This window comes from Rutilus rutilus, assembly GCF_951802725.1.
Source record: "Rutilus rutilus genome assembly, chromosome: 2".
In the NCBI taxonomy this organism is placed as follows: domain Eukaryota; kingdom Metazoa; phylum Chordata; class Actinopteri; order Cypriniformes; family Leuciscidae; genus Rutilus; species Rutilus rutilus.
Genome location: NC_140210.1, coordinates 9,404,434 through 9,430,313, shown reverse-complemented (window position 1 = coordinate 9,430,313; position 25,880 = coordinate 9,404,434). Strand labels below are relative to the sequence as shown.

The 25,880-nt window shown below is 36.0% G+C and overlaps 4 protein-coding genes across 4 annotated transcripts; 3 read left to right on the top strand and 1 right to left on the bottom strand.

Moving 5' to 3' along the window:
• Positions 1-222: 222 nt before the first annotated feature.
• mpc2a (mitochondrial pyruvate carrier 2a) lies at positions 223-7,784 on the bottom strand. Its single transcript, XM_084401765.1, has 6 exons — positions 7,648-7,784; positions 7,280-7,554; positions 3,921-3,961; positions 3,448-3,532; positions 2,917-3,028; positions 223-1,128 (listed from the first exon to the last, which is right to left on the bottom strand). Exons 2-6 carry the CDS (start codon positions 7,425-7,427, stop codon positions 1,080-1,082), a joined length of 435 nt encoding a protein of 144 aa, XP_084257891.1. The 5' UTR covers positions 7,428-7,554; positions 7,648-7,784; the 3' UTR covers positions 223-1,079.
• A 3,032-nt stretch (positions 7,785-10,816) lies between these two features.
• Positions 10,817-14,108, top strand: LOC311285893 (OX-2 membrane glycoprotein-like). The gene is made up of 5 exons (XM_084401764.1): positions 10,817-10,995; positions 11,109-11,450; positions 12,750-13,046; positions 13,250-13,348; positions 13,447-14,108. The coding sequence occupies exons 1-5, from the start codon at positions 10,917-10,919 to the stop codon at positions 13,476-13,478; spliced, it is 849 nt and encodes a 282-aa protein (XP_084257890.1). The 5' UTR covers positions 10,817-10,916; the 3' UTR covers positions 13,479-14,108.
• A 3,213-nt stretch (positions 14,109-17,321) lies between these two features.
• LOC311286212 (OX-2 membrane glycoprotein) lies at positions 17,322-19,637 on the top strand. Its single transcript, XM_084402328.1, has 5 exons — positions 17,322-17,461; positions 17,567-17,908; positions 18,426-18,722; positions 18,979-19,086; positions 19,208-19,637. The coding sequence occupies exons 1-5, from the start codon at positions 17,413-17,415 to the stop codon at positions 19,255-19,257; spliced, it is 846 nt and encodes a 281-aa protein (XP_084258454.1). The 5' UTR covers positions 17,322-17,412; the 3' UTR covers positions 19,258-19,637.
• Positions 19,638-21,922: 2,285 nt separating this feature from the next.
• On the top strand, positions 21,923-25,506 carry LOC311280760 (uncharacterized protein). Its single transcript, XM_084393180.1, has 4 exons — positions 21,923-22,025; positions 22,136-22,369; positions 23,009-23,341; positions 23,427-25,506. Exons 2-4 carry the CDS (start codon positions 22,294-22,296, stop codon positions 23,528-23,530), a joined length of 513 nt encoding a protein of 170 aa, XP_084249306.1. The 5' UTR covers positions 21,923-22,025; positions 22,136-22,293; the 3' UTR covers positions 23,531-25,506.
• Positions 25,507-25,880: the final 374 nt, after the last annotated feature.

The window sequence follows — 25,880 nt, the reverse complement described above, 5'->3', positions numbered from 1 at the left end:
TAAAGGGGATTCACGGGTCTAATAATAAAATGATGCATGTGTTTGTCATAAACCCTTGATTCCTGCTTTAGCAGTGGAGAGGGTCTGGAAATGTACAGTGCTTAATGACCCTTAATCTTTATTGAAACTCGGTGTGTATGTAGGATGCAGCTCTGGAGAAAAGTGCACCGTGGACTCAAACGCAAAGATGAGGGATTACAAAACAGTCTTTTGTCCCATTAATCAATGGTAATTCAACTTTGATTTAATAAATGCATTCATTGACAGATAAATTACTATTATGTTCAATAACGCGCTACAAAAAAACCCACTTTAAAACATTCTGTCTATCATTGTGTGTATCTGATCATCTGATCTTAAGAAAAAAACACAACATTGATTTGGCATACAGTGCATTCATGTAGAACTTTAGTTTTTGTCAAATGACCCTTAGTTTTTTTATTTTAAAGGGGTCATATCAAATGGAGGAATGAAATGACCCCTTAATCTTTTGAGAAAAAAAAAAAAAACTTGTCGTACAAGAAAAACGTGACTTTCAGAACTCAAATCATTTTGAGTTCTTCTGGACATTTCAGTCTGATCTTAGTAGTTTGTATGGCACATTTACACAAAGAAGTGTTACATTTACATTTATTCATTTAGCAGGCGCTTTTATCCAAAGCGACCTAATCATGAGGAACACAACTGGGCCATTTTTAGGTTTTCTTTTTTTCCAAGTCTTGGAGAAAAAAAAAAAAAACTTTAACATTATAGGCACCCCTCCAGTAACTTTTTTTTTTTAATTACGATATGACCCCTTTTAAACTGAGAAACTGATAGAAAGGGATCAGAATAACAACACAGTATACAATCAAGAACACCAGAATTACAATCAGCACATCTCAATTTTCTGTGATAACATTTTAATATGATTATAATGTTATGATGTTTTTTTTTCAAAAGAAACCTATTTTACACAGATTTGTTTGATCTATATAATATGAATTCTGTGTGCAAAATGCTGCTTCATTGCTTTTACAGTAACTGAAAGAACAGCAAAACTGCATCACCGCTCCACTTCTGTCAGACTAAATGGTACTTCAAGTCTGCTGCACTTCCTCTCCTTTCTTCTGGAGCTCTTGGTTGTACCTACACACACAAATACAAAGTGCGTCACTCCTTTAGAATGCATAATGGTTTAGCCCAAGGGAGGGGGGGGATTTGGGTATGGGAATGGAAGGTGGCCACCCACCGGCAGAAACATAAAAAGTTTTCCCTGTCCACCAACATTTAGGCGTGGTGTCACATCCACCAGCTGGAGTACCAATAATCTCCACCAGAGGGCAGTCTTCTCCACTCCTGGGCTATATCTCATCATGATCTTACATTCCCATAACCCATTGCCTGGACTCATACCCTCACTTTCACAGACAAGGCTTAAGCTAGTCTCAGACTAAAATGCATGTTTGAGCTGTTTTAACTGAAAGCAACTTGCACTGACATATCTTAAAATATGTCACTTTCATTGTTTTGTCTCAAGATGCCCACCAGTCATGTTTTTTTTTCTAAGGCATGTTTATTAAAGCTACTTAAATGCTCTAATTGAACTAAGGCCTAATCCTGGTTTAGTCTAAGCCCTGTCTGTGAAAACGGGCCATTATGTTGTGTCTTCTTAAGCCCTGGCTGTGTCCGAAATTGCATACTCTCTCGAGTAGGTACTTATTTTGAATAAGTAATTACTTCATAACTACTAAAAAAATGATGTTCTATAGTATGAGTGTGTATAGTATGAATGTAATCTGGACATTCGCCATGTTATCACTGTCATGTGACCTACCAGCGTCAGTTGCGTCGCTTCACTGACATTCACAAATCTTCTCCCGTGGCCTCATGGGATAGTAAAGTGTCCATTGTATGCACATATTGCCCTATTAAAAAGCCGCATTTGGATCCTCAACCAAGCAGTTTGTGACACCTGTGGCCATAAGACTTATCTTAATCATTTATGGAGGCCGTAAGTCAAATATCTCATCTTTTTATGTACATAAAACATGTTTTAAATACTAATGGAGATCATATACAATTCTGTAGGATTGTGGACTTCAAGAGCCAGAGTCGTCCATCCTTGGACTATTCAATGATATCTTACGCATGTTAATCTGCAGTGTTTTTGTAATATATGCGTGTTATTCCAGCAGTGTAATTAAAAAAAAATTAAGGAATCAGTAAATTTACTAATTTGAAAATAAATAAAAAATTAAAACAAATTTTACTTTACAAATAGACAAATACATTTAGATATAAAAAAATAATAATAATTTTTTTAATATATATATATATATATATATATTTTTTTTTTATCAACCAGCAAACAGTGACTGAATTGGAAAAACACCCTTTTGATAAACAATGTCTCTCAGCAAAAGTAAATAGTGGTACTAAATATATAGTAGGCCCAAGGCAAGTGTGATAAACAAAAACGTTTGTTTGTTTTGTAGTGTGAACATTACAGTAGAAGCATTTATAAGCCATTTGATGTTTAATTAAAAAAAGCGAGTCAAACTGTCCGTGTTGGTGAATAAAATTAAATAAAACTAAGATGTAGTAATTCAACTGCATTTTAGTGGCTTGATATTAGCTTTAAAAATACTGAAGCTTTTGATGATGCCACTCCAAGTGAACATTCTAGATTTTCTGACAGATTAATACTTAAAAAAAAAAAGAGTTTATTTATTTTTATTTAGTTAGTTTTTATGCGTTTAAAAATATGACACATTTACCAGCTTAAATGTACTTTTTGTTAGTATCTTGTTGAACTCCAAACCATTGAACTCAAAGTCTTTGCAGCTTAACCCTATAACTAAGCTTGTCACCTGTGTGTATTTACTGATGGTAGAAAACAAAGCTGACCTTAGAACAGAACTCATAATGACTAACCTCCATATTCTCATGAGCTGGACGCTTCCACATATGCCCAGGAAGAAGTTCACAGCAAACAGAGCCCAGTTCTTGGGAATGATCACCAAGCAGTACCTTGACCAAATTAATCCTGGAAAGAAACCAGAGGGAAATAAAAATCCTTATTGCAGAATCAACACTGCATTGTGGGTAAAGTGGGTTAAGGCCATTAGCCTTGTGAAATTAAGACTTATATGGGTCAAACCGTAGGCCAAGATCACACTTGAGCTACTGAATGGTAGTATGAGAATTTTTTTAAACAGTTATGTTGAGAGAAAAGACTAACAGTCTCAGAAATGCTCTGTCAGAGTCACAGAGAGAATATTTTCTTGACTGTCAAATTAGAAATTTGAAGTTCATTTCAAGCTCTATTTTCAGCCAAACTAATCTCAGGTTACTATGAGGCTTTAGATGAGATATTCTAATCTAGAGGACACTGACAACAGCTACTGATGTTGATCAATCTTGACCAAACAACATCGAGCATGTCTCTCCACCTTGAACACGTACCTGTGGCTGTAATGACGCAGGACTGAGAGAGACTGAGCTTTTCTGGTGGCCGGGTCATATCTGAAAATCCAGCCACAACTAAACCCTGCATGAGGAAAGAAAGAGCAAACAAGAGTGAGCTTGCCATAAGGCCTTGATCAGCAGGAAATTCATGATATGATTGCACTGATACTGCAGCATTACAACATTTCGAATGGCAAAATCGAATTCACTGCCAATTTGCACAACTCAAAAATCATCCTTATCACCCAAATGCCTTTACAAACCAGTGGCTGTCAAGGTCAAAAAAGCAGCACAAAAGTAGTCTATGTGACTTCCACCCTACATTCTAAATCTTACACAGCCATAAAATTGTTTTGTGTAAGAACTAGAAAAATGTAAAAACAGAAGATGGTAAAAGGTGATTATAAGTGACATATATTGTAACATTTGTGTATATTTAAACTGTGAGGGGAAAACAATTCTCAACTCACCCATTTAAAAACAGGTGCCCAGAAGAAAACCGTCTTTGGCCCTGAGAAAAAGAAAGAAAAAAAGAGAAAAGATGATTTTATGACAGTGAGCTGAAAGTGCTAGAGTTGCACTATTATGAATAAATTGAGAATCAATTATACATAAATAAAATAAAGATCACAATTCTCCCATAATTCTGAATTGACAACTAAACAAAATAACATGTAATTTACTAAAGGTTCTGATGAAATCTTAATTGCTGTAGTCTATTTAAAAATATCAAATGAATTTGAATTCTTTTTGTTAAAAATAGATTTAAATGAATGATTCAATGACTCACTTCACTTGTTTTTGAACGGAACTCTTAAATGAATGATTCAATGGCAAATACATTCAATAACAAATAACAGTCACATGTCGCCACCAACTGGTGTAATTATGTAATTGATACAATCATTATTTTGAAGTGTCAAGATACTTTTAAAGGTGCAGTGTGTAATTTTTAGCGACATCTAGTGGTGAGGTTTGCGAATTGCAAACAGTCAGTCACTCACGGCCTATCCCTCAAATTGCAAACTCGAAGGAGAAGCTGCGGTGGCCGACGTAGGATCGGAAGATGTCGTCGTCTGAGTCTGAGTCAGCAGAGAGTAACAAGTCAAGCAATGAGGTTTCTTGATATTATATTTTATAATAAATTATATTTACTTAATTATTCAGTAAAACCACATGTTATTGCGATTGTTATTTTTACTTGTTCATCATTGTGTTAGTCTTTTATTCACTGACTTTACCATAGCTTGTTTCCATGCTAGTTAGTATAAGATAAGAGCTATGGATAAGAGCATCAAAGCAGCTAGGTAAGGGGAAATAGCTAACGTTACGATGTCCGAGGCGTCGTTCAGACAGCATGTTTTTCTCCATGTTTGCAGAGTCAGGGACAACCTGAGTATTCTGCTGCTTCTCATTCAAGTTAGTGACGAAACGCGCTCTGTAGCGCTGTTTGTTCGCTGTCGGCTACGGTAGAAACATGGCGTCACGATATGTCGACCTTCATAGAAGGGGGTGCCCGCGGTTATGTAGATATAAATGACTCATTCTAAGGTAATAAAAACATAACGCTTCATTAAGTAAGGTCTTTACACCACTGAAAACATAGTTATGGATCTTATATTACATTTCTGTCAATAGATCCTCAGATATATTACACATTGCACCTTTAAAACATGATTTACTCCACGGCTGCACAATTAATTGCAATTAACCCGAAATCACGCTTAAACCGGCTTGGGCTTAGTGCGTTTATGAAATCGCAAAGGCTGTGATTATTTTTTTATGCGCAGCTTGTCAGTGAAGCACGGCTCTGTGATCAGTAGCAAACGCTGCTCCATCTGAAAGCACTGCGAGTTTGAGTCGCTTATGACATGCATTTGAAAAAGCAACACGCATCAAACATCTTTCCAAACATGAGAAGTATTTATGAACCTCATTTGAAATGTTGAAAAAAAAGACAACATTTAATAACGTTTTTACTCCAAACTCACTTCATAACGACAGTTGAGTGTTTGAAAATATTCTTCTGTGAGATGATGTGGCTTCTTACACAGAATAAATTACACAACACAACTAAGGCTTTGTCGAGTAGCATTGAAGTATAAATATACTTTATTATCATGAAAATACCAGAGAAAGCTTGAAGAACTACGATAAACCATATATTGTCGTAGTCGTGTGTTTGTTCGTCATGTTTAATCAATCAAAGCGTATCAATCTTCTGTTTATTCAGATACAGTTATAGTGTGATGCCCATAGGGATTTCCTGGAACAATGTGTGTTATCATACTTCTGCGGGGCAGATTTGGAGTTTCTGCACAAGAGCGCCCCCTTGCTTTAAGATAAAGCAGCATTTACTACTGATCACAGAGCCATGCTTCACTGACAAGCTGCGCAAATGCAAATCTAAATGTCCGCTGTGATCATGCTTGTCGATTGTTTAATAATACATAGCCGAATCGTTGTAATTTAGGAAAAAAAGATAGAGGGAGCGTGGGTGTTTAAATCGAGATCGCAATCTTTTAAGGATTAATCGTGCAGCTCTACAAAGTGCTAATGTAAAAAACAAACTTGCTGTCAGTTAATTTTTTTTTATTCGATGCTCTAAATTCCATAAAACTTGAAAAATGCTTGAGATCAGATAAGATCCATCTAAAAATGTCATGCAGTATATGATCAGAAATTATCACCCAGGAGCGTTGGAGTAGTCTAAGCAATGTTTCAACTTTAAGAGTACGTTTACATGACAACAATGTACTTAAAACGAATCAGTTTTTCCTTTGCTTTATTCACGTACAGACGATAATGTTGACAAAACGATCCCCATACACACGCATCCGCTAAAACGACTAAAATGCTGTATTATGCATGCAAGGCCAGTAGTTGGTGGTGTCACTACGTGCCTATAGACTGAACACGTAATACGCATGACGTCACCATTTACATAAATTTGCGTTTTTGTAGTTTACACTGAGACAATAACGATATCATTTTCAAAAACTTGCACTATGAAAACTGTTTTCAAAAGTTTATTAAATTAAAATGTAGGGCCCGTTTACACACCGTTTTCAACTAAAATCAGGAAACTTTTCATGCGTTATGGCCGTTCATTTATATACGACAACTGCGTTTTTGGGGCCTGAAACTGCAAACTTGTGAAAGCGGTGACGACGCCATGCGTTATTACATGTTCAGTCTATAAGAGCATATTGTTTCAAAGGTACATCACCAAATAGGAAACCAGGTCTAGGTGGTTATGGTGGACAGGACACCAACACAATGTACATGATTAGTGGGACAGAAAGACTCACTATAGCTCATTCAAACTGTACAAGCCAGGCCCTAAAAGTATTTTGATAGTTAAATCAGACTTAAAATGTATGAATTTCGTTGCATCAAATTGCAGCTGCAAACAAATGATGATCCTACCTTTTCCCAGAACTAACAGCTCTCTCAGCCATTTTGTGATCCCAAGGTTATTATGGATGTATGAAGGTAATTTAAATAGTTCATAGATGTTTTCAGTTAACATCTGATGTTTAATTTTTAAAGGTAGCCTATAATTTGCTTTACATCTTTACATGTGAAATGTTTACATGAAAAGGTGTGCTTGTGCTATCTTTCTTTATAATAAATGCCACTTGTCTAACGCACTCAAGTATCTGCAAATTCTATGACTGCATGAGAAATAACATCAATAACTGCGGAGATAATATAGAGAAGATACTATGTAATATAGAAAACATGAATGCTTTAGAATAAGAATACAATAATTAGCCAATGACTGACTAGTGTGTTACTTCAGACAGGAGAAGAGTAATTTCTTTACCAGCAGGATGATTGTAGATAGGTCTTAATTTAGGCGGCAGCATTAACTCGATCCTGTCCAGGGTCCGGTGATACGACGCTCTCAAACCACCGGAATAAAAACGACATGATTGCAGTCGTAAATAAAGTCTGCTGCTGCTCATAATCATTCAATGCCGTGATCAGAGCACGATGTCAATGGGAAGTTATTAGGTGTGCACCTTCTCTCCACCCTTCGAGACGACCTATCACAATGTCACCATCAGTGAAAACACGTTTTGGTGCCAGACAGCGAGCCTACAGAAACACAAACAATGAAATACGTGAGACCGTTCTTGAAAAATACACTGAGAAATGAATGAATGATTGAATATATGACCAATCTCTCACCCTACATGCATTCTAAAATGGGCTCCTTCGATCTCTAAAGGGAAAATGTGGCCATATGATCTATAAATAAGTAACCTAGTTGAATATTAAAGCGACTGCACTGGTGCTCGCCAAAAAGTACTAACGGCTTCCGTCCAGCAGATGTCACTGTCGGTCTAATCGACGCATAGGCCTAATGAAAATCCCGTTGTGGCTTGTGGAATCGAACGAAAAGAAGTGAAAAGAGAGTGAATTTGGAGCAGAAAATTGTTCAAATCTTTAAATAATCCATGGTATGAAATCTCATTTCACCATATTACTCGATTGCTAATCAAATTTTTGATGGTCAGATTTTAATAAAATTGCATAAATAATAATAATAATAAAAAAATCGCAGCAGAGAATAAGAGAATAATAATAAAAAAAGAATAAATATATATAATTAGAGTATTATAGTAGGCTATATCATGCTAATTTCGGTTTAACAAATAAGTTTATACATTCTCTCAAAATGTACCTATTACGCAACCTTGACACAGTCAACTGGTTTAAATTAGAAGTAGTAGGCTACTTACTGTCTGTGCATGACTGCTATATGTACACATAACACAAAAGTGAAACGAATAGAGTTATTATAAACCATATACATTTCACACTACCCCAAATATAGCACGGGGTGGTGGGGGTGGGTCACATCTTTACACTAGTGAATGGGAACATTGCCTATTCCTGGGCTCACTGAATTCACTTGGCAGCTCTGAATATGGGTAAATGTGAAAATAATGATAAGATGCTATTTTGCATATTGCCTAGTATGAAAAACAAATGATTCTCTAATCATGTATGGCATCAAAAAACAACTGGATCAACATCCTTCTGTATGTCTGGGGAAAAAAATTGTGCAAAACACAAAGAAATGCTTTATGCATGTGGTTGCTTGTTTTTGTTTGCACGTATAATACTTTGGAATTTTTGTGTTTCATTCCTTAAGTTCCCTTTTGATAACAGTAAATAAACACTACCAGTAACTTGTTACGCAATATCTGGCACTTAAGTAATTTATGTAACTGTGGGGAAAACAAAGCCACGGTTGAATGGTAATCATTGATCGTAACCATAAATCTTAACTTTAATCCTTTTAATTAATACATTTTTATAAAAGAGAAGTTCTAACAGAGGTATCAGAGTGGGTTTTTAGATTTAAATCAATAATTAATTCATTAATATGGTGAGTTTGATCTGCCCCCATCACAAATTACAATACTTTAAATTACAATAGGCCTACATGCAAAATGTAAATTTTTGTCATGTCTCATTCCATGAGAGATTTTATAGCGTAAACAATTTGCACAAATTTATAACAAAAACATTGTTCAGTGATAGGTTGAAAAAAGAGGCAAAGAGAATTCAATCTGGAACTGTAACACCAATTAGAAAAGGGTTAAATCATACCTGTTGTAATTCCACATTTGGCTTGAAAATGATTTATGATCTGTTAATGGATGTTGTTTAATTTGATATAACATCTACTCAAAACCTAAATGTATATATATATATATATATATATATATATATATATATATATATATATATATATATATATATATATATATATATATTTGTGGTTGACTTGATGGGAAGGTTTGTAACACATTCCAATATAGGCTGTTTCTATTGTCTACACTCTGTGTTGGACATTAATTCACACAATTTAGGGATAAGTAGAATATTTTTAAACTACTTTAATTTGTAGCTGACAAATATTGGAATATTATATCGAAGTTGAGACACACAGCATGACACACCCAAATTCTGGCCTACTCTTAAACATTCCCAGGTTCTTCCTAGGAATTGTATACATTTTAGAATGAGAAAGTTCCAATGAATAAACAATAGCACAAGCATTCAGTATAAGTTTCATTACTTTTACATTAATTAGCATTATAAACAGCAAAAGTCCGAAGTGAAAAATAAAGTCATTTGGAGGCGCCGGATTCATGTTTATTTATAAGCAGGAATTAGGCTTTAATTTTGACAGACGTGAGGTCTATGTTTCACGCGGATCGGATGTAGTCATGAAATATTCCTAATCATGTGATTACCGAGACTGAATGAATCACACTCTGAGTTTTCATCCGGTGTTATTTGTTAAGGCCTCATTATACTTCTGCGTCGGACCTACGCCGGAGCCTATACGCCGTAGGCAACGTGTTGGTTTTAATTTATACTTCTGTGTCGTTGTCCGCGTTGACGCGCACCTAGGGAGCATGAAACCCCGAGGGAGGGGTTCTGGCAGACCAATCACAGCGCTTGTGTCCGCGTAGAATTGACGCGTTGTTACATTTTTGGAGAGGTGCACGTCAGGGTACGCCGAAGGGTACGCGCGCTACATACAGCCTACGACGTAGCTACGGCGGCAGTTCGACGCAGAAGTATAAAACAGGCTTTAGGCTACTGTAAGCGCTTGATAAATGCTCGTGTTTTCTGAATACTTCGCTCAACACAACATTGTTACATTATGACTTACGTTTTTGCATCTAAACAGTCGCCGCGTGAGCGTGTGGATTCATTGTGAAACTTACAGGCAAGTCATTCCAGAGGTTTCGGTTACATTTTTAATATATTATTCAATCAATAGTTAGGACACTAGAGTGAACATGTAGACTGTATGTATTGAGATGACCTGATATAGAAGCATTGCATGACTTCTCAAAGCGGAAGTGTTTTTATCACGAGTCACATTTGGCTACTGTACGTGTTTATTTCTGTGGAAAGTCCGGGATAACCTGCCAGAAAATCCCGGAAATTATTCAAAGATTTACTAGATAGATAGATAGATGATCACTTGTGTTATTAAAATGCAAAAGATCAGAAGAGTTCAACACAACACTGAAATCTGACCGTCGATCCCAAAAAACTGAACACATCCACTGGACACAAAAAAGTATTTGGACACTTATGTCACAATTTGCCGCATTATTAGCAGATGTCGACTTATAAAAACATTATAAAAAAAGTGTACATAACAATATGAATGTTATTGTGAATATTATGCAAATGCATGTCCTGATATTTGTTCATTTCACCGTTCAGTCTCAAGTTTCACGGAAAACAGAAAGAAGGATTTACACTGTCAAAGCTTTCATTTGAATCAAACTTTTGTTTGCAATATAAAGCATGACGCTCCAAACAAACTCAGATGTGTATTCTGAAATATAAGGATATTTGAAGCCAATCATAAAATTCCCCTTTTTACTGGAAGTTTGGGGGGTGGCCCAAGTAAGTTATATATGTATCTGGTCATAGATAGAAACCTGACTATTTTAAACATGCTGCGCCTTCTGATCATGTTAAGTTTGCTCAGAAGAGGTCGGTAATTGACTTATTTTATGGCTAAACCTGAAACTGCTCTGGCTGGATGTTGCTAAACTGGATGGAGATGGTGGGAGGCTTATAACAACATAATTTTTTTCATTCCACAGCTTACCTTTCAGATATTGTAGCACGAGGAGACACAGGTGTTGTGCTGGGTCAGGATGCTTCACTCTCTTGTACGCTGCCCTTCGCGTCTGGAGTCAAACATGTCACCTGGCAGCGGGTGCGCACGCACGAAGATGTACAAACTCTGGCAACATTCAGCGAACAATTCCAGGATAATGTGGATGAGGAGTATGTGGGAAAAGTCGATTTAACCCTGGCGACATTTAACTCAACGTCGATTAAGATCAAAAACACAACATTTGAAGACGAGGCTTGCTACATTTGTTCCTTCAAAGTGTATCCATCAGGACCCATACGAAAAACCTTGTGCCTCACTGTTAAAGGTAGGTATATACCTGCAACCAAACTAAGGGAAATCACTAAGGTTATCAATGAGATTTTGAGTCAGAAACACAAGGATCAATTAACAAAGGCAGTTTTGAACCAAATCATTGAACTGTTTTTTAGACTAGGGCATATCAGTTTGGGGAAGGTTATGTGTCACATGTTTTTTTTTTAAATGTGCAATTTCTTTTTGCCAAAACAGTGGTTTGACATGCTTTGCATGTTTGAAATGGCTGAAAAGCCATTAACGGCTTATAGTAGGCTAATGGCAGGTTCCCAGGAAGTGACCTGTATTTTGAAATTAAAACTAACTGAAGTCGGCCAGTAAGTAAGAGCTGTGCGTGTAAAACTCACTCCCCTGGCCTCAAGAGGTGCACTAGAGACTGCAGCCTTTAGTGTTCTTGTTAGCGCGCCCCCCTACCACGACTGGAGACCCCGGTTCGAATCCCGCTTGGAGTGGGTCAAATAGGACCCGGTTACACTCGTATAGTACGAACGGTAACAATGGCATCGGTTTTACTTGCTCAACACATCCTCATTCTTTGGAAGTACATGCAAATTAGATTTGCTTTTGCAGTGCAGAAAACAGCGTCTTCTCGACATGTCGACAACATAAACCAAACTCTCCCAGGCCTAAGCTACAACTACAGTGTTTGAGGGTGAAAGTAGACATTTTACACGGGCAGCTGGCATTATGCAGATGTGTTGCAAACCTATCTAAGTTCATGCAGGAATTATTGTAAGACTGAATTTACTTACGACTTTTGGGAGACAAAAATTCCCGTTATCATGAACTTTGATCTTTGAAACTTTACAGACCTTTTATTATGTCCATAATAGGGGCACTTTAATTGCTTTTTTGTAGTCGATACTTGAGGGGTAATTTATTCTAAAAGTAAACCCTGAGAAATATTCCCTGAAATACATTTTTTAATACTAGCTTCACTAATTGGTCAATAAGATGCAGAAAGTATGGCAAGTGTAGAGTATATGTTGTGTAAGTGTCAAACAAGCACTTTCATCCAAGATAATGCAGATCATGCCCAAACTCATAAGGGATTGCGTGAATCAGAAGGTACACAGAGATCTGTCTAATGATAATGGATTCTCAGTGCAAGACTTTCATTCAGTTTCCAGTTCCAGAAAAACGAAAGCAAATGTCAGCATCATAGGGTTAAGATAGTATATTATTATACATTGTGAACTTTAATAGACATTTTGAGCTTTGGATATCACATCATTTATTGTTTAGTGTTAAAAGATTGTACTTAAGTAATTATGTTTCTGGTATTTTCCAGGTATCTCAGAAATAAAAGCGGAAGTGAATCCTTCACCCACTTCTGATTCAGATGTTGTAGTCTCATGTTCAGCCACTGGTAAACCAACTCCAACAATCCAATGGAAATCATCAGAGACAGAATTGACCTTCAGGACAAATAATTTCACTAACCTCAACGAAGACAGTTCAACCACCATTACAAGTAACATCACAATTCCACTGTCACAGTTTCATGGGAAGTACGTGGAATGTTTGGCTCAGAGTGACAGCGTGGAGAAGAGGTTTCAAATTTATGTGCCTAAAGATGATAAAAAAGGTAACTTGATATGACTTATTAGACAAAAGTGTTTGGGTGGTTGTGGTTTATGGGATTAAAAACTGCATGAGCTAATAATAAAACAAGCAAGCAGTGGTAATATTGTAATTTCAGAATTAAGCTAAACAAGATGCATTTTCATATTTAAAATGAAATGATCTTTATCAATATTTACATGCAAAAAATCTTTTTTTGTTTCACAGAAAATAACGTCACATTAAGAAAGTATATCATTCCGATGTTGGTCGTGGTTATCTTCAGTATTGTCATAATTGCCTTCTACCTTCACACAAAGTTAAAAGGTAAGCAGAAATATATTACTTTCTATCAGGACCACATTTATTGCAATAAAGAACAGCATTGCTAATTATGTATATTAATCATTTCTTCTTTTTTTCAGATAAAAATCTGAAATCTGCTTGTACAGCATGAGCTACTGGTCATCTGCCACTTTCTTCAGAATCTTTTATGTGCTACTTTTGTAGTCTGCTACAATAATAATAAAAAAGAAGAAACATCCCGTTTACTTTTGTGAATAAGCTAATATTAATATAATTGTATAAATATCTGTTCACCTGAAAGTCTGTATTTTCCACAAACAGTTTCTACATCCTGCACCTGCACTTTATGAACTTAACTTTGTTTTTTCTACCTTATATTTTATTTATTGTTGTGAGAATTGTGTATTGCATTTTGAAGAATTATGTTTCAGCAGGCTGTCTTTGAGAATACACTATATTTTGGGTTATCTGTCCATAATGCTCAAAGTTTTCCAATAAAATTTGCTCGTTGGACCCAAACATTCAGTCATTGATGGCTAACCCACCATTAACAATAGCATAATTAGGTAACACTTTATTTGTCATTGTGTCATCATGTTACATGCAGCTGCTATAGTAATAACTATAAATTATGCATAATTACATGCAACTAACCCTAAACCAAACCACACCCTAATCCTAACCCTATAGTGATATGTAGTTACTTAATATTCCTCAGTACCCAAATGTATAATTACAGTGTAACAAAGACACCTTCAAATAAAGTGTAACCCATAATTCTTATGAATTCCCTTTGTGCATCATTTGCCTATTTGGAACCGCAATACACAGGAAAAGTATTACATTCAAAAGAAAAGGATAGATCTTATGAATAATACATGGCTTTGTCATGTTCCAATGACACATGCACAGAGAATTTTGTTTGTCAATATGCAGTGACACCCGTTCCAGTGAGTCACAATCAGCATAGATTTTTATCCCGAAAGAAAAGTCCCAAAAGTAACCCTTCCATCACAGAAGAAAGTTTCAGTTTCTTCCTTCGGCAATGCATCAGTAATCAGTAAAATCCTGTAAGACAATAGAACTTTTGCAGAATTTCCAGGCTGCTCTTTTCCATGTAACAAAATTTGAATGGCCAATATAGCTGTCAAATTTCAAAAAGGTAAAAACAAAGTAGTGCATATTCCTTCTTAAAACAAAATTTTGTTATACACAGAATTAAATTTAAGTTTTTATTCACTGAAAGTCTAGCATTCCCTCTCATTCACATTTAAACCTGGCACATCAAAGGGATAGTTTGCCCAAAAATTGACATTTTCTAATCATTTACAATACTCACCCACATGCCATCCCCAATGTATATGACTGACTTTCTTCAGATAAACACAAATTAAATTTAGGAGAATAATCCGAGTCCATATAATGCAAGTGAATGGGTGCGCCAGTTGACGCTTAAAAAAAAACACAGCTATCATCATGACGGTAATGGTAGTGGATGAATCAATGTCTTCTGAAGCAAAATAATAGGTGTGTGTAAGGAAAACTCTCATATTTTTAACTATAAATCATCGCTGCTGGTCTATATGAGTGTTCACGAGAGGGACGTTGTGACATAACATAAGTGCATTGTGAAGCTGGCGTGAGAAGTGATGGTCCTCTGTGCTTCTGTGTTACTTCTCGTGCAAACTTCACACTTATGTTTTCCAAGCTGAACCTGTGAATGCACCTTTGTTGGCCAGCAGTTGGCCAGCAGCGATGGTTTTAGTGTTTGTCTTACACTATCATATCACTTAAAAATATTGTATCATCCACGGGGGTTGTTTACTGTCACGATTGCTGTGTGCGGTTTTTCCAAGTGTAATGTTTCCTGAAAATCTTTTGTTTGTGTTTATATGAAGAAATAAAGTAGTATATATTGGGGATGGCATGATGGTGGGTAAAATGTTGAGAGAATTTTCATTTTTGGGTGAACTATCCCTTTAACAATGCATAAGAACTTTTTAGTTTACTTACAGAAAACCCACTTCCTGATGGTTTGGTCCACTGGGAGGAAATTTAATAAGAAAATGATGATGCATTAGAACATTATTTGATATGTAAAGTATGATATATATAGGATAAACAACTCTCTCTCTTTCTCACTATATATATATACTGTTCAAAAGTTTGGGGTCAGTAAGATTTTTAATGTTTTTAAAAGAAGTATCTTCTGCTCACCAAGGCTGCATTTATTTGATTTGATTAAAAAAAACAATAAAAAAAACAGTAATATTGTGAAATATTATGGCAATTTAAAATGACTGTTTTCTATTTTAATAGATTTTAAACTGTAATTTATTCCTGTGATCAAAGCTGAATTTTCAGCATCATTACTCCAGTCTTCAGTGTCACATGATCCTTCAGAAATCATTCTAATATGATGATTTGATGCTCAAGAAACATTCATTATTATTATCAATGTTGAAAACAGTTGTGTAAAATGTTTTCAAAATTATTTGATGAATAGAAAGTTCAAAAGAACAGCATTTATTTAAAATAGAATATTTTCTAACGTTATAAATGTCTTTACTGTAACTTTTGATCAGTTTAACTTATCCTTGATGAATAAAAGTATTGATTTATTTTATTTCTTTCCCCCAAAAATAAAATTAAAATTCTTACTGACCCCAAACTTTTGAACGGTAGTGTTTAATGTTACAAAAGCTTTAGATTTCAGATAAATGCTGTTCTTTTGAACTTTCTATTCATCATAGCATCATGAAATAAAAATGTAAATAACTGTTTTCAACATTGATAATAATCATAAATGTTTCTTGAGCATCAAATCCACATATTAGAATAATTTCTGAAGGATCACGTGACACTGAAGACTGGAGTAACGATGCTGAAAATTCAGCTTTGATCACAGGAATAAATTACACTTTACTGTATATTCACATAGAAAACAGCTGTTTTAAATTGGAATAATATTTACAATATTACTGTTTTTATTTGTATTTTTAATCAAATAAATGCAGCCTTGGTGAGCAGAAGATACTTCTTTTAAAAACATTAAAAATCTTACTGACCCCAAACTTTTGAACAGTAGTATATATATATATATATATATATATATATATATATATATATATATATATATATGTATATTTGTGTATACATACATACATACATACACACACACACACACACACACACACACACACACACACACAAGTTGATCACTTTAACTTAATCAGGCTTCTAGTGGATTTTGAATAATCCGCTGACAAATACAACCAACAACCTGGTTTTAAATTATGTTAGCAAAAACATTTTTGACTATTTTTCTTACATGTTAATATATCCATTTGCTAAACAAATAAGTAGCCTACGTGATATCCTTTTCTGTAAAAATAATAGCTAGAATCTAAATCATAGTGTAGCCTACAGTAGCCTAATGTGGAGTGCTGAATCTGAATGCTGTGATGAATTCACAGATTTGTCACGACTCACGAGACATTTACGAGAGACAGCAAATATACAAACCAATTAGTTTCTGGGAAATGTGAGTCTTCCTGTTTAACATGGACATTATCCTTCCCAAAAGTGATTGCTCATTTTACCTGTCATAATACAAAATATCCTGCCATTTAAATAGGATATGCACATGGTGACGTAGGCAATTCAAATTACATGAATGCAGGAACTTTACTGTATTTTTTTCATGTAGGCTGTAGCTATCTATTAATATTGCACTCATGTTTCATTTCTTCTTTTTTTAATGTTAATGACGAGAATTTCTTTTCTTTTCCAGTCTCCAAAACTATCACAGAAATATCGCATAACTCTAAAACACGTTCATCATAAAATAGGTTTTAAAATGTTCAATGTATTTTTTTTTATGTACGTTTATCTCCTCTTATACTGTCTATGGTTTGTCTGCTACTTCCGTAAATCACGTGAGTTACGCGAGAGGGGGAACCCGATTTTTTTGTAAGCTCACAACCAGTAATGGTGCGTCATATGGGAAATTTCCTTTTACTTTCGAAAATGATTCGACTATATATTGATGTCAGATTACAAACGGACCATGCCAAACATTCGACATGTTGTGTCTGCTGAACTTGATCGTAATTGTAAGCTTCATAAACAGAGGTTAGTCATGAGAATCCTACTTTATATTCAATACATTGCATTTCTTTTTAGGACAAAACTGTGTTAAGCTGGCAAACTAATAACTTGTTTATTTTCATTCCACAGCTTACCTTTCAGATATTGTAGCACGAGGAGACACAGGTGTTGTGCTGGGTCAGGATGCTTCACTCTCTTGTACGCTGCCCTTCGCGTCTGGAGTCAAACATGTCACCTGGCAGCGGGTGCGCACGCACGAAGATGTACAAACTCTGGCAACATTCAGCGAACAATTCCAGGATAATGTGGATGAGGAGTATGTGGGAAAAGTCGATTTAACCCTGGCGACATTTAACTCAACATCGATTAAGATCAAAAACACAACATTTGAAGACGAGGCTTGCTACATTTGTTCCTTCAAAGTGTATCCATCAGGACCCATACGAAAAACCTTGTGCCTCACTGTTAAAGGTAGGTAAAAACCTGCAACCAAACTAAGGGAAATCACTAAGGTTATCAATGAGATTTTGAGTCAGAAACACAAGGATCAATTAACAAAGGCAGTTTTGAACCAAATCATTGAACTGTTTTTTGGACTTGGGCATATCAGTTTGGGGAAGGTTGTTTGTCACATGGTTTTTTACATGTGTAATTTTATACATTTTATACAATTTCTTTTTGCCAAAACAGTGGTTTGACATGTTTGACAAGTTAAATATTACTGTGATGATACCAAGGTAGTCATGGTTTTAGATAGTTTGGTATACGGGCTAAATGCAGCAGTTCGTACTCGAATTAAAAGATTATTTTAAAAGTCACTTTATGAATAAACAGCACATACCTTGTACTGTATCTTGACTCGCACAATGATCTTATGTGGCGGGGCATGTTGTCACAGTGGAACCTGCAAAAACATTAAGCATATATATACAAACTTATATTTAGAAGTTTTTATAGTTTAAGTAATTATGTTGCTGGTATTTTCCAGGTATCTCAGAAATAACAGCAGAAGTGAATCCTTCACCCACTTCTGATTCAGATGTTGTAGTCTCATGTTCAGCCACGGGTAAACCAACTCCAACAATCCAATGGAAATCATCAGAGACAGAATTGACTTTCAGGACAAATAATTTCACTAACCTCAACGAAGACAGTTCAACCACCATTACAAGTAACATCACAATTCCACGGTCACAGTTTCATGGGAAGTACGTGGAATGTTTGGCTCAGAGTGACAGCGTGGAGAAGAGGTTTCAAATCTACATGCCTCAACATGATGATGAAGGTAACAGGTTCAACATGGATATCGGCTAGAATTGCATTAAGAAAATGTGCAGTTGTTACTTTCTACCTACAGTCACTTGATTCAGTCAAACTAAATATTGTTGACATAAGTTTAGATGTTACAACTTGAAACACATTTTTAGAGACAAAAGAGCAAAACCAATTAAGCCACACATTCATTGTTGCCATTTTGGCAGTTTTTAACTGCAATACTTTTTCTCACTATTTAATGAAAACTATATTTTCTTGTCTTACAGCGAACAACACTACACCGAGAAGTTACGTCATTACATTTTCAGTCATCATTGTCATGGCTATTGTGATTACTGTCATTTTTGCCATCTGTCTTCACACCAAACTAAAGAGTAAGCTGCAAAATTCTATCCCTCTAGTTGAAATTGGTTAATGCAACCCCACATACTGTCATCTATTAAGAACAGCATGTCAATAACAAACTAATTCAATTCTTTATTTCTCCCCACCAAGGAGACAGGTTTGGGATGAAATCTCTTTATGACCCAAACGAGGAATGTTAACTCTGCAGCTACCTCATAGAATGCATTTTGTTTTTGCTCATGACCTTTGTGAATGTGAATTTTTGTATGTTCCTTAAAGGAATTATGAATAGTATTTATTTAAAAAAACAATTTTAACTTATTATTTTACATATTTATGTGTAGATTACTGTGTGCATTAATATAGTTTAATACGTAATATGTTTACCACTATGTCAGCATATTTTGACCACAGAGAATGACTGTAAGATAGATAAAACTCATTCATTAAGTCATGTATTTTCATGTATCAGATATGCATTTGCACTTTAAGAGTTGTTTGAATGTACTGCTTGAATGTAATGTAATTCCTCTGGAGTTGAGTATGTGACAGTTATTTATAAATTCATAAATGCAAGTTTGGATGTTTTCATGATGTCATTGTTCAAATTATGTCATTGATGTCAAACCGAGAATCTAAAGGGTGAAAAACCTAGTTTTCAACATTGAAACAAAGTGAAAGTTATGTCATTATTGGAGACAGAACCTGTTTTGTGGTTTTCTGCAGGAAACTCTAAAGCCTGCTCAGAGAGGCCTCGTTTACACTGCAGGTCTTGATGCCCAATTCTTTTTTTTCGTCCGTTTACACGTTATTTCAACTGTGACCAGAGCCGTCGCATAAACTGTGCAACCGCACAGGGCCTCGCGCCACTAGGGGGCCTCGCAATCCTGCTGTTTTTTGTCCCCACCACTTTTTAAAACATCTCGCGGCATGAATGTACCAATTCTACAAATAAATAAAACATCTCCAGTTAACTGGCAGAGCATTCATATCGTTCGTTTTTTAAATAAGAGACGATCCAGCGCTGAAATGTGTTTTTTTAATCAAGTGATCAAAGTGCTCGTTGCCGCTGCGATCAGTGGGGCAGAATCGTGACCCATATCCGATTCATGTGTTTACACTTGCCATAGGTTACTATCTGAAACATCGCGCATGCTTAAAGGGTTAAATTATCTTGCACAGATGGGCGGACGCGAAATATGCTTGATGCTCTGCGATATATGCGAAGTTCGCCAAACATCACCATGATTTTGAGGCGAAGAAGGATGAAAAGTGCCATCATATGCTTCAGTTATTGTGTGTGAGAGAGATCTCAGGACTGGTGGGAGCATACTGGCTTTAAATATTGGCTTTAACGAGGAGCAGTGGGTCCGAAATTTTGTTGTGTACAACAATATGTTGTGTCAACGTTTGTTCACATTCCTCTCCTACGACGACACAACGTTTCGTCGGGTCATCCGTCCCTTTGCAGATGCGCGTCGGGGTTTCTCTCGACATTCAACCGCGGAGATGTTGCCGAATGCCTCAGAAAATCCGATCTGCCTGTTTACATGACAGTCGCATTGGCACATATCCGATTTATTTCCACATATGAATGAGGCCTGAAACCGATCTCGAAATATCCGAATGCATGCGTTTTTTTCCTGTTTACACTGTCATAGTCATCGGATCTGTGTCACATATGAGCAAAAAAATCGGAATTGGGTCACATGACAGTGTAAACGAGGCCTCTGATGACTTTTTGTTACTATTGTTAGTATTTGTACTATTGCTATTTGTACAAGTGTGTCTAGCAAGATTGACTGTAAAGTAAATCAAGAGTAGGCTATAAAGTTACATATTTGTGTTTGTTACAGTATATGTAAAGAAAACTGTTGTTTGCAATCAGTTTGAGTTTGCCAGTGGGGAACTAGTTCACCACAGATGTCCGGTTAGAGACATGAAGAAGGAGCAGAAAGTTTTCTTTGTAGCTTTATTTTCTCCACAGCAATTTCATAATGCTTCAATAAGCTTAGCACATGAGTGCAGATGAGTATATTCTTGAGACCATGAGTATGGGTGTGGTCTAAAACAAAGCATACAATATATATATCAATATAACATAACAAAAACAATTCAATAACAAGATAAATACATACAATGTGATGCAGCAGAAATTATTCCATGAAACGTAAACAACATCATGCAAATGCATAAACACAAATGAAATCCCTAATTATATGTGAAGTATCCTTAAACAATGAATAGACAAAATAGTATCAAACAAATGCATTTCATTAAACAGTTGACATGAGTTGAAATACATAAACCAACTTGTATAAGATACGCACATGCACACCTCAATGGCAAGAAAGCAGAGTCTGTTTGCTACACTCACATGCAGAGCTATTTACTGCTAATGCCAATCAATGCCACCTGCTAGAGATGGGCGGAGCCTATTGTTATCACGTTGCTGGTTTGACAGCGTGCTCTGAGATTGGCTGATTGCCAGAGCAAGTCTCACACTCAATACAAAATTCACAATGGGCCTTTTTAACAATATGTCTAACCTGCAATTTGCACTTGCATTGAATTAAAAACAACTTGTCAACTGCTCCATTAACATTACTTACATTTCTATGCGTAACCCTAAAAAGGGAAAAAGTGTGGCAAACACAGGAAATGTGCAGGGCACATAAATGATGTCAACAAATTAGTGTGACACAGATAACAAGACTAAAAATATCATATGTAAGATTAATCAACTTCCTGAAATCCCCTTATAATCATAGTGTCATATAGCATTTTGAGCAAATTCTAGTTGTTAAAATTATTCAAAAAAAAAAAAAGTTTTGACTATTTATAACACTGCAAATGTTGAAAAACGGAGAAGTGAAGTGAAAAGAGAGGTCACCTGGTCTGGTTGAACTGAAAAGGAAGCAGTAACCACTTGCTAGCGGTAAAAGTTTAGGCATGATTCCTGTACAAGGTATAAACCTACACAACTTGCAGTATAGCGGCGAGTTAATTTCAAGTTTTTGCTCCCTCAAACGACCAACTTGTAACTTTCAAACACTTCTTTGCTGCCTGTTTTTTCAGCAGCCACGTGGTCTGTGATTGCCTGTCTAAAATGATGCAGCAGTGCTGCATCTGCAAAGTTCAAAGGAAGTCCTCTCGATGTGGTTAGAGCTTCAGACAAACTTTAGGTAGCCATGTTCAAGTTAGCCATTTTCTTCTGACTAACTGACTAAAGAAACATGCAGATCTTTCACCCGTCTTCTGTGTTTCTTACAATGGTTGTTCTCTGCAGTCTGCTATCGTCTCTAGCAGGGGGTAAGTCTCGCTCACTTCTCGACTAACATTTATGTATATAAATCAGACACATTTGTTTTTAATGAAGCTTTCCCAGCTGCAAACTTTCTGCCAAGGTTCAAAGTTATGAACAAAATGTTCTTTCATATTAATAGACCGTTAGTTCAAAGTTATCTGGACTTTAATAACGTCATTGAACATTTGCACAAAAGTGTTATTTACATAATTCATGGTTAGACATTTTTAAACATTTTAGTTAGACATTAGTCAAATGTGTATTAAACATTGCTACTTACTACTTTTTTCAGATGGTTCAAAGAACGTTCAAAATTAATGTTCCCATAATACTTGAAAAATTATAAAACAGAAAATATTAAGGGAGTGTTTTCTCGATTTGATCATTTTGCAAGTATTATATAACATTCACCAAGAACCAAGTGTTTTTTTTTTTTTTACATTTAAAAAATTTGACATTTTTAACATTCTGACAACATTCTGAAATAACGTTTTCATGACTTAATCGGAACGTTAGCAAAACGTTCTTACAACATACTTTTGCTAGCTGGGTTGTTGTCAAATTTTGGTGTTAAGGTCTTTTTTAATGCATTCAACATTTTTGATGGGCTTACAAATGAAATGCAAAATATTCCCCATGTACAGTGCTTGTGAAATACTCACGTGAACCGGTGACGAAGACTGAAGGCCATTTTCTGTCTCTCAAGTGTGAGGTGCAGTATGAGATGAAGAACTGTGACATTGTGACCAATTGGTGGTACATAAAACCCAATGAACAAGAGTACAAGCCCATTACAGATCCGAACCAATATTTAATCACAGTAAATGAAACCGAAAAAGAACAATTCAGGAACAGGAACATTTTCCTCTCATTCAATTCCTTGAGCCTTAAGGACATTGGATACTACCAGTGTGATGCCAAATGTCTCAACAGTGGGACTCAAGGGAAAGGCCATCTTCTGTTCCTCAACGTCACAGGTTTGAACTGAAACAAAAACATTACTTTGTTGTTACTATGTTCTTGTGTCTAACATTTATTAATATGAAAAACCTGTTTCTACAGCTGATCCAAACAAAGGTCTGAAGGCCTCAACGTGGAGTGGCCAGATAAAGGCAGACAACGCTGTGCTGGCACTCAGCGCCATATTATTTTTAAGCCGTTATTAAATGACATTGTGTTTTCTGTATGAACCAACACAAGGTATCAACACCTACTGTATACTTTACCAGCTCTATTTAATTATTGCTGTAGAGCTGGTTACCTGATTTTTTTTAGTTCATTAAAAAATTTAATAATAAAATGGTTCTTTATTGGTTCTAATTTAAGCCTAAAGCAACATAAACTGAATTATTAGAATTTTATTTCTATATTTTAATATTCTTATTGCCTAAAAGATAATATATACTGAGTAACTGAAGATGTCAAAAAGATGATGAATTGCACAGTCTGTATATAAATTATATTTTTGTGCTACACTCATTTTAACTGCAATGGAACATTTCAATGCAGCGGTCCAGACTTGTGGCTAAAACTGAAACCAAACTCGTCTCGCTAAAAAGAACATGAACCTCCACAGTTGTTTGCATTTGAGAGTGGACTTGCAATACAATGGAAAGTATGTGTTTTATGGAAAGCAATGCGCTTTTTCTCACTTGGGCTGGTCTTGCATGTCTATTTTTTTTTTTTTTTAATAACAAAATAAAGTTCTATTTTTGGCAAATGTAAAGGCCCTTTCACACCAAAAACGAATAAGCCTCAGGCTGAAGGAAAAGCAAATTCACACCTGTACAGAGAGGGTGCAGCTCAAACAAACCTTTCAGCTGTGCTGCCATTCTGGGGTGCGTTTCCCGTACAACGACGTAACTCGATGCTTCACTACCATAGTACGATGCATCGTTGAAGAAATCAAATAGTCACGACTGTTTCCCGAAACCATATTGTCGCAAAGTGGTCGTTCAACCACGTTGGTTTATAACGTCACGCACGTGGTGAAGTAATAACTTAGAACTTTTAATGAAACTGTTTGAGATCGAATTAATGTTTTGATATAAATTACAGACATGGCACCTGAGGACTATTTCTCATTTTTCTCAGTTATTTTGCTTTATTTCCAGATTTGTTCATTGGCTCGTAAAGCACTTAGTAGAGCACGTCACGTTCGCACATGCGCACTCTTCAAAGACGGTGATTTAAATCTCTTGACAAACTCAAAGACGTAAATTACATTTGTATGTAGGCTATTCTAAATAAAAGACACAGGTTGTAGGCCTACTGAATGTCAGCTTGCTTATTTTGCTCAAGATTAGGATTTATTAAGTCCACATGTCATGCAATATGCTTCTAACCACAGCTGGAGAGCTGTTATTCCCATAGATATCATATATAAACGCTAGATGTCTTATGGCGCAGTCACTTCCGGCATCACCGTTCGGCCATCTTACGGCAGTGCTCTGTGCATTAAGGTGAATGATCAGCACGTACACAAATCCTCATATCTCGATGAAATCTCGACGGATTTACAAACGGTTTGGTTTCTTACAAACGTTATTAACATGGCTATAATTCCGAATGCTTGAACATGCATGTTATAATTTTTCATATGTATGCAGTTTATGTATGCAGTGTCGTAACTACATCTCTGACGTTTATAACAAACCAAACCGTTTGAAAATCGGTAGAAAATTGAGCAAGTTATGGTTATTTTAAAGTACATGCACCATTAAACGAGTGAGCGAGCACCCTGTCGGAAGATGGCCGCCGTGTGCGGACGTCGACCTCCATTGGCCAACAGCGCGTACGAGGTATCTAGTGTTTATATATATATCCATGGTTATTCCAACCACACAACTTTGCGATGCTGTTTACGAATGTTCGTTGGAACGATGGTTTCAGGTGTTACAATATATTCGGTTCCTGAAATATTTGGTTCCAATGGGTGGAGCTATCATGAATATTCACGAGACCATAGCGTGGGCGGGGCGACAAATACAAGCGAGGGGAACAGAAATGATTAGCGTGAGCGCCTCAGATCGCGTTCTGTCCTACACTAGGCTACTCCTAACTGTTTGTTTCTCACGAATGATTGAGATTAAGCTTTTTAAATGTCTATTATTGCATGTTTAAATAAATATTTACAAATATATTCTTGTGTTTTGATTCGGCCTCCCAAAGTCGTCTGTAGGCTATTATTGAAATAGCTTTTATATTATAGGATGATAGCTCAAGACAACATAGGCTACTTGGAGTCCTTGCATGTTGTTGCATGCTTTGAATGTTGCTTTACACTCAACTGAAAATCTTTTTGATACACAACTGTCAAAGGTAATCATAAATGTTAAAGGAACTGTATGTAAGATTGTGGCCAAAACTGGTACTGCAATCACTTTCAAATTACTGTAGGGCAGTGTATCCCCTCCCCCTCCCCCTGACTCCAGGTTGCCAGATAGGCTGCAGGATCCAGCAGGAACGTAGGCTGACACGTTTGTAGCTGCAGCTGTGGTAACTAGAGCAGAGCTG

Excerpts from the sequence above, each read along its gene's own strand:
- mpc2a (XM_084401765.1), bottom strand. The coding sequence starts at position 7,427 with ATGATTATGAGCAGCAGCAGACTTTATTTACGACTGCAATCATGTCGT. Across the intron at positions 3,029-3,447 it reads CTGCGTCATTACAGCCACAG|GATTAATTTGGTCAAGGTAC; the intron begins GTACGTGTTCAA and ends GTTTCTTTCCAG. Across the intron at positions 1,129-2,916 it reads CAGCTCATGAGAATATGGAG|GTACAACCAAGAGCTCCAGA; the intron begins GTTAGTCATTAT and ends TTGTGTGTGTAG.
- LOC311285893 (XM_084401764.1), top strand. The coding sequence starts at position 10,917 with ATGTATCTGGTCATAGATAGAAACCTGACTATTTTAAACATGCTGCGC. Across the intron at positions 10,996-11,108 it reads GTTAAGTTTGCTCAGAAGAG|CTTACCTTTCAGATATTGTA; the intron begins GTCGGTAATTGA and ends TTCATTCCACAG. Across the intron at positions 11,451-12,749 it reads CTTGTGCCTCACTGTTAAAG|GTATCTCAGAAATAAAAGCG; the intron begins GTAGGTATATAC and ends GGTATTTTCCAG.
- LOC311286212 (XM_084402328.1), top strand. The coding sequence starts at position 17,413 with ATGTTGTGTCTGCTGAACTTGATCGTAATTGTAAGCTTCATAAACAGA. Across the intron at positions 17,909-18,425 it reads CTTGTGCCTCACTGTTAAAG|GTATCTCAGAAATAACAGCA; the intron begins GTAGGTAAAAAC and ends GGTATTTTCCAG. Across the intron at positions 18,723-18,978 it reads GCCTCAACATGATGATGAAG|CGAACAACACTACACCGAGA; the intron begins GTAACAGGTTCA and ends CTTGTCTTACAG.
- LOC311280760 (XM_084393180.1), top strand. The coding sequence starts at position 22,294 with ATGCAGATCTTTCACCCGTCTTCTGTGTTTCTTACAATGGTTGTTCTC. Across the intron at positions 22,370-23,008 it reads GCTATCGTCTCTAGCAGGGG|TGCTTGTGAAATACTCACGT; the intron begins GTAAGTCTCGCT and ends CCCCATGTACAG. Across the intron at positions 23,342-23,426 it reads TCTGTTCCTCAACGTCACAG|CTGATCCAAACAAAGGTCTG; the intron begins GTTTGAACTGAA and ends CTGTTTCTACAG.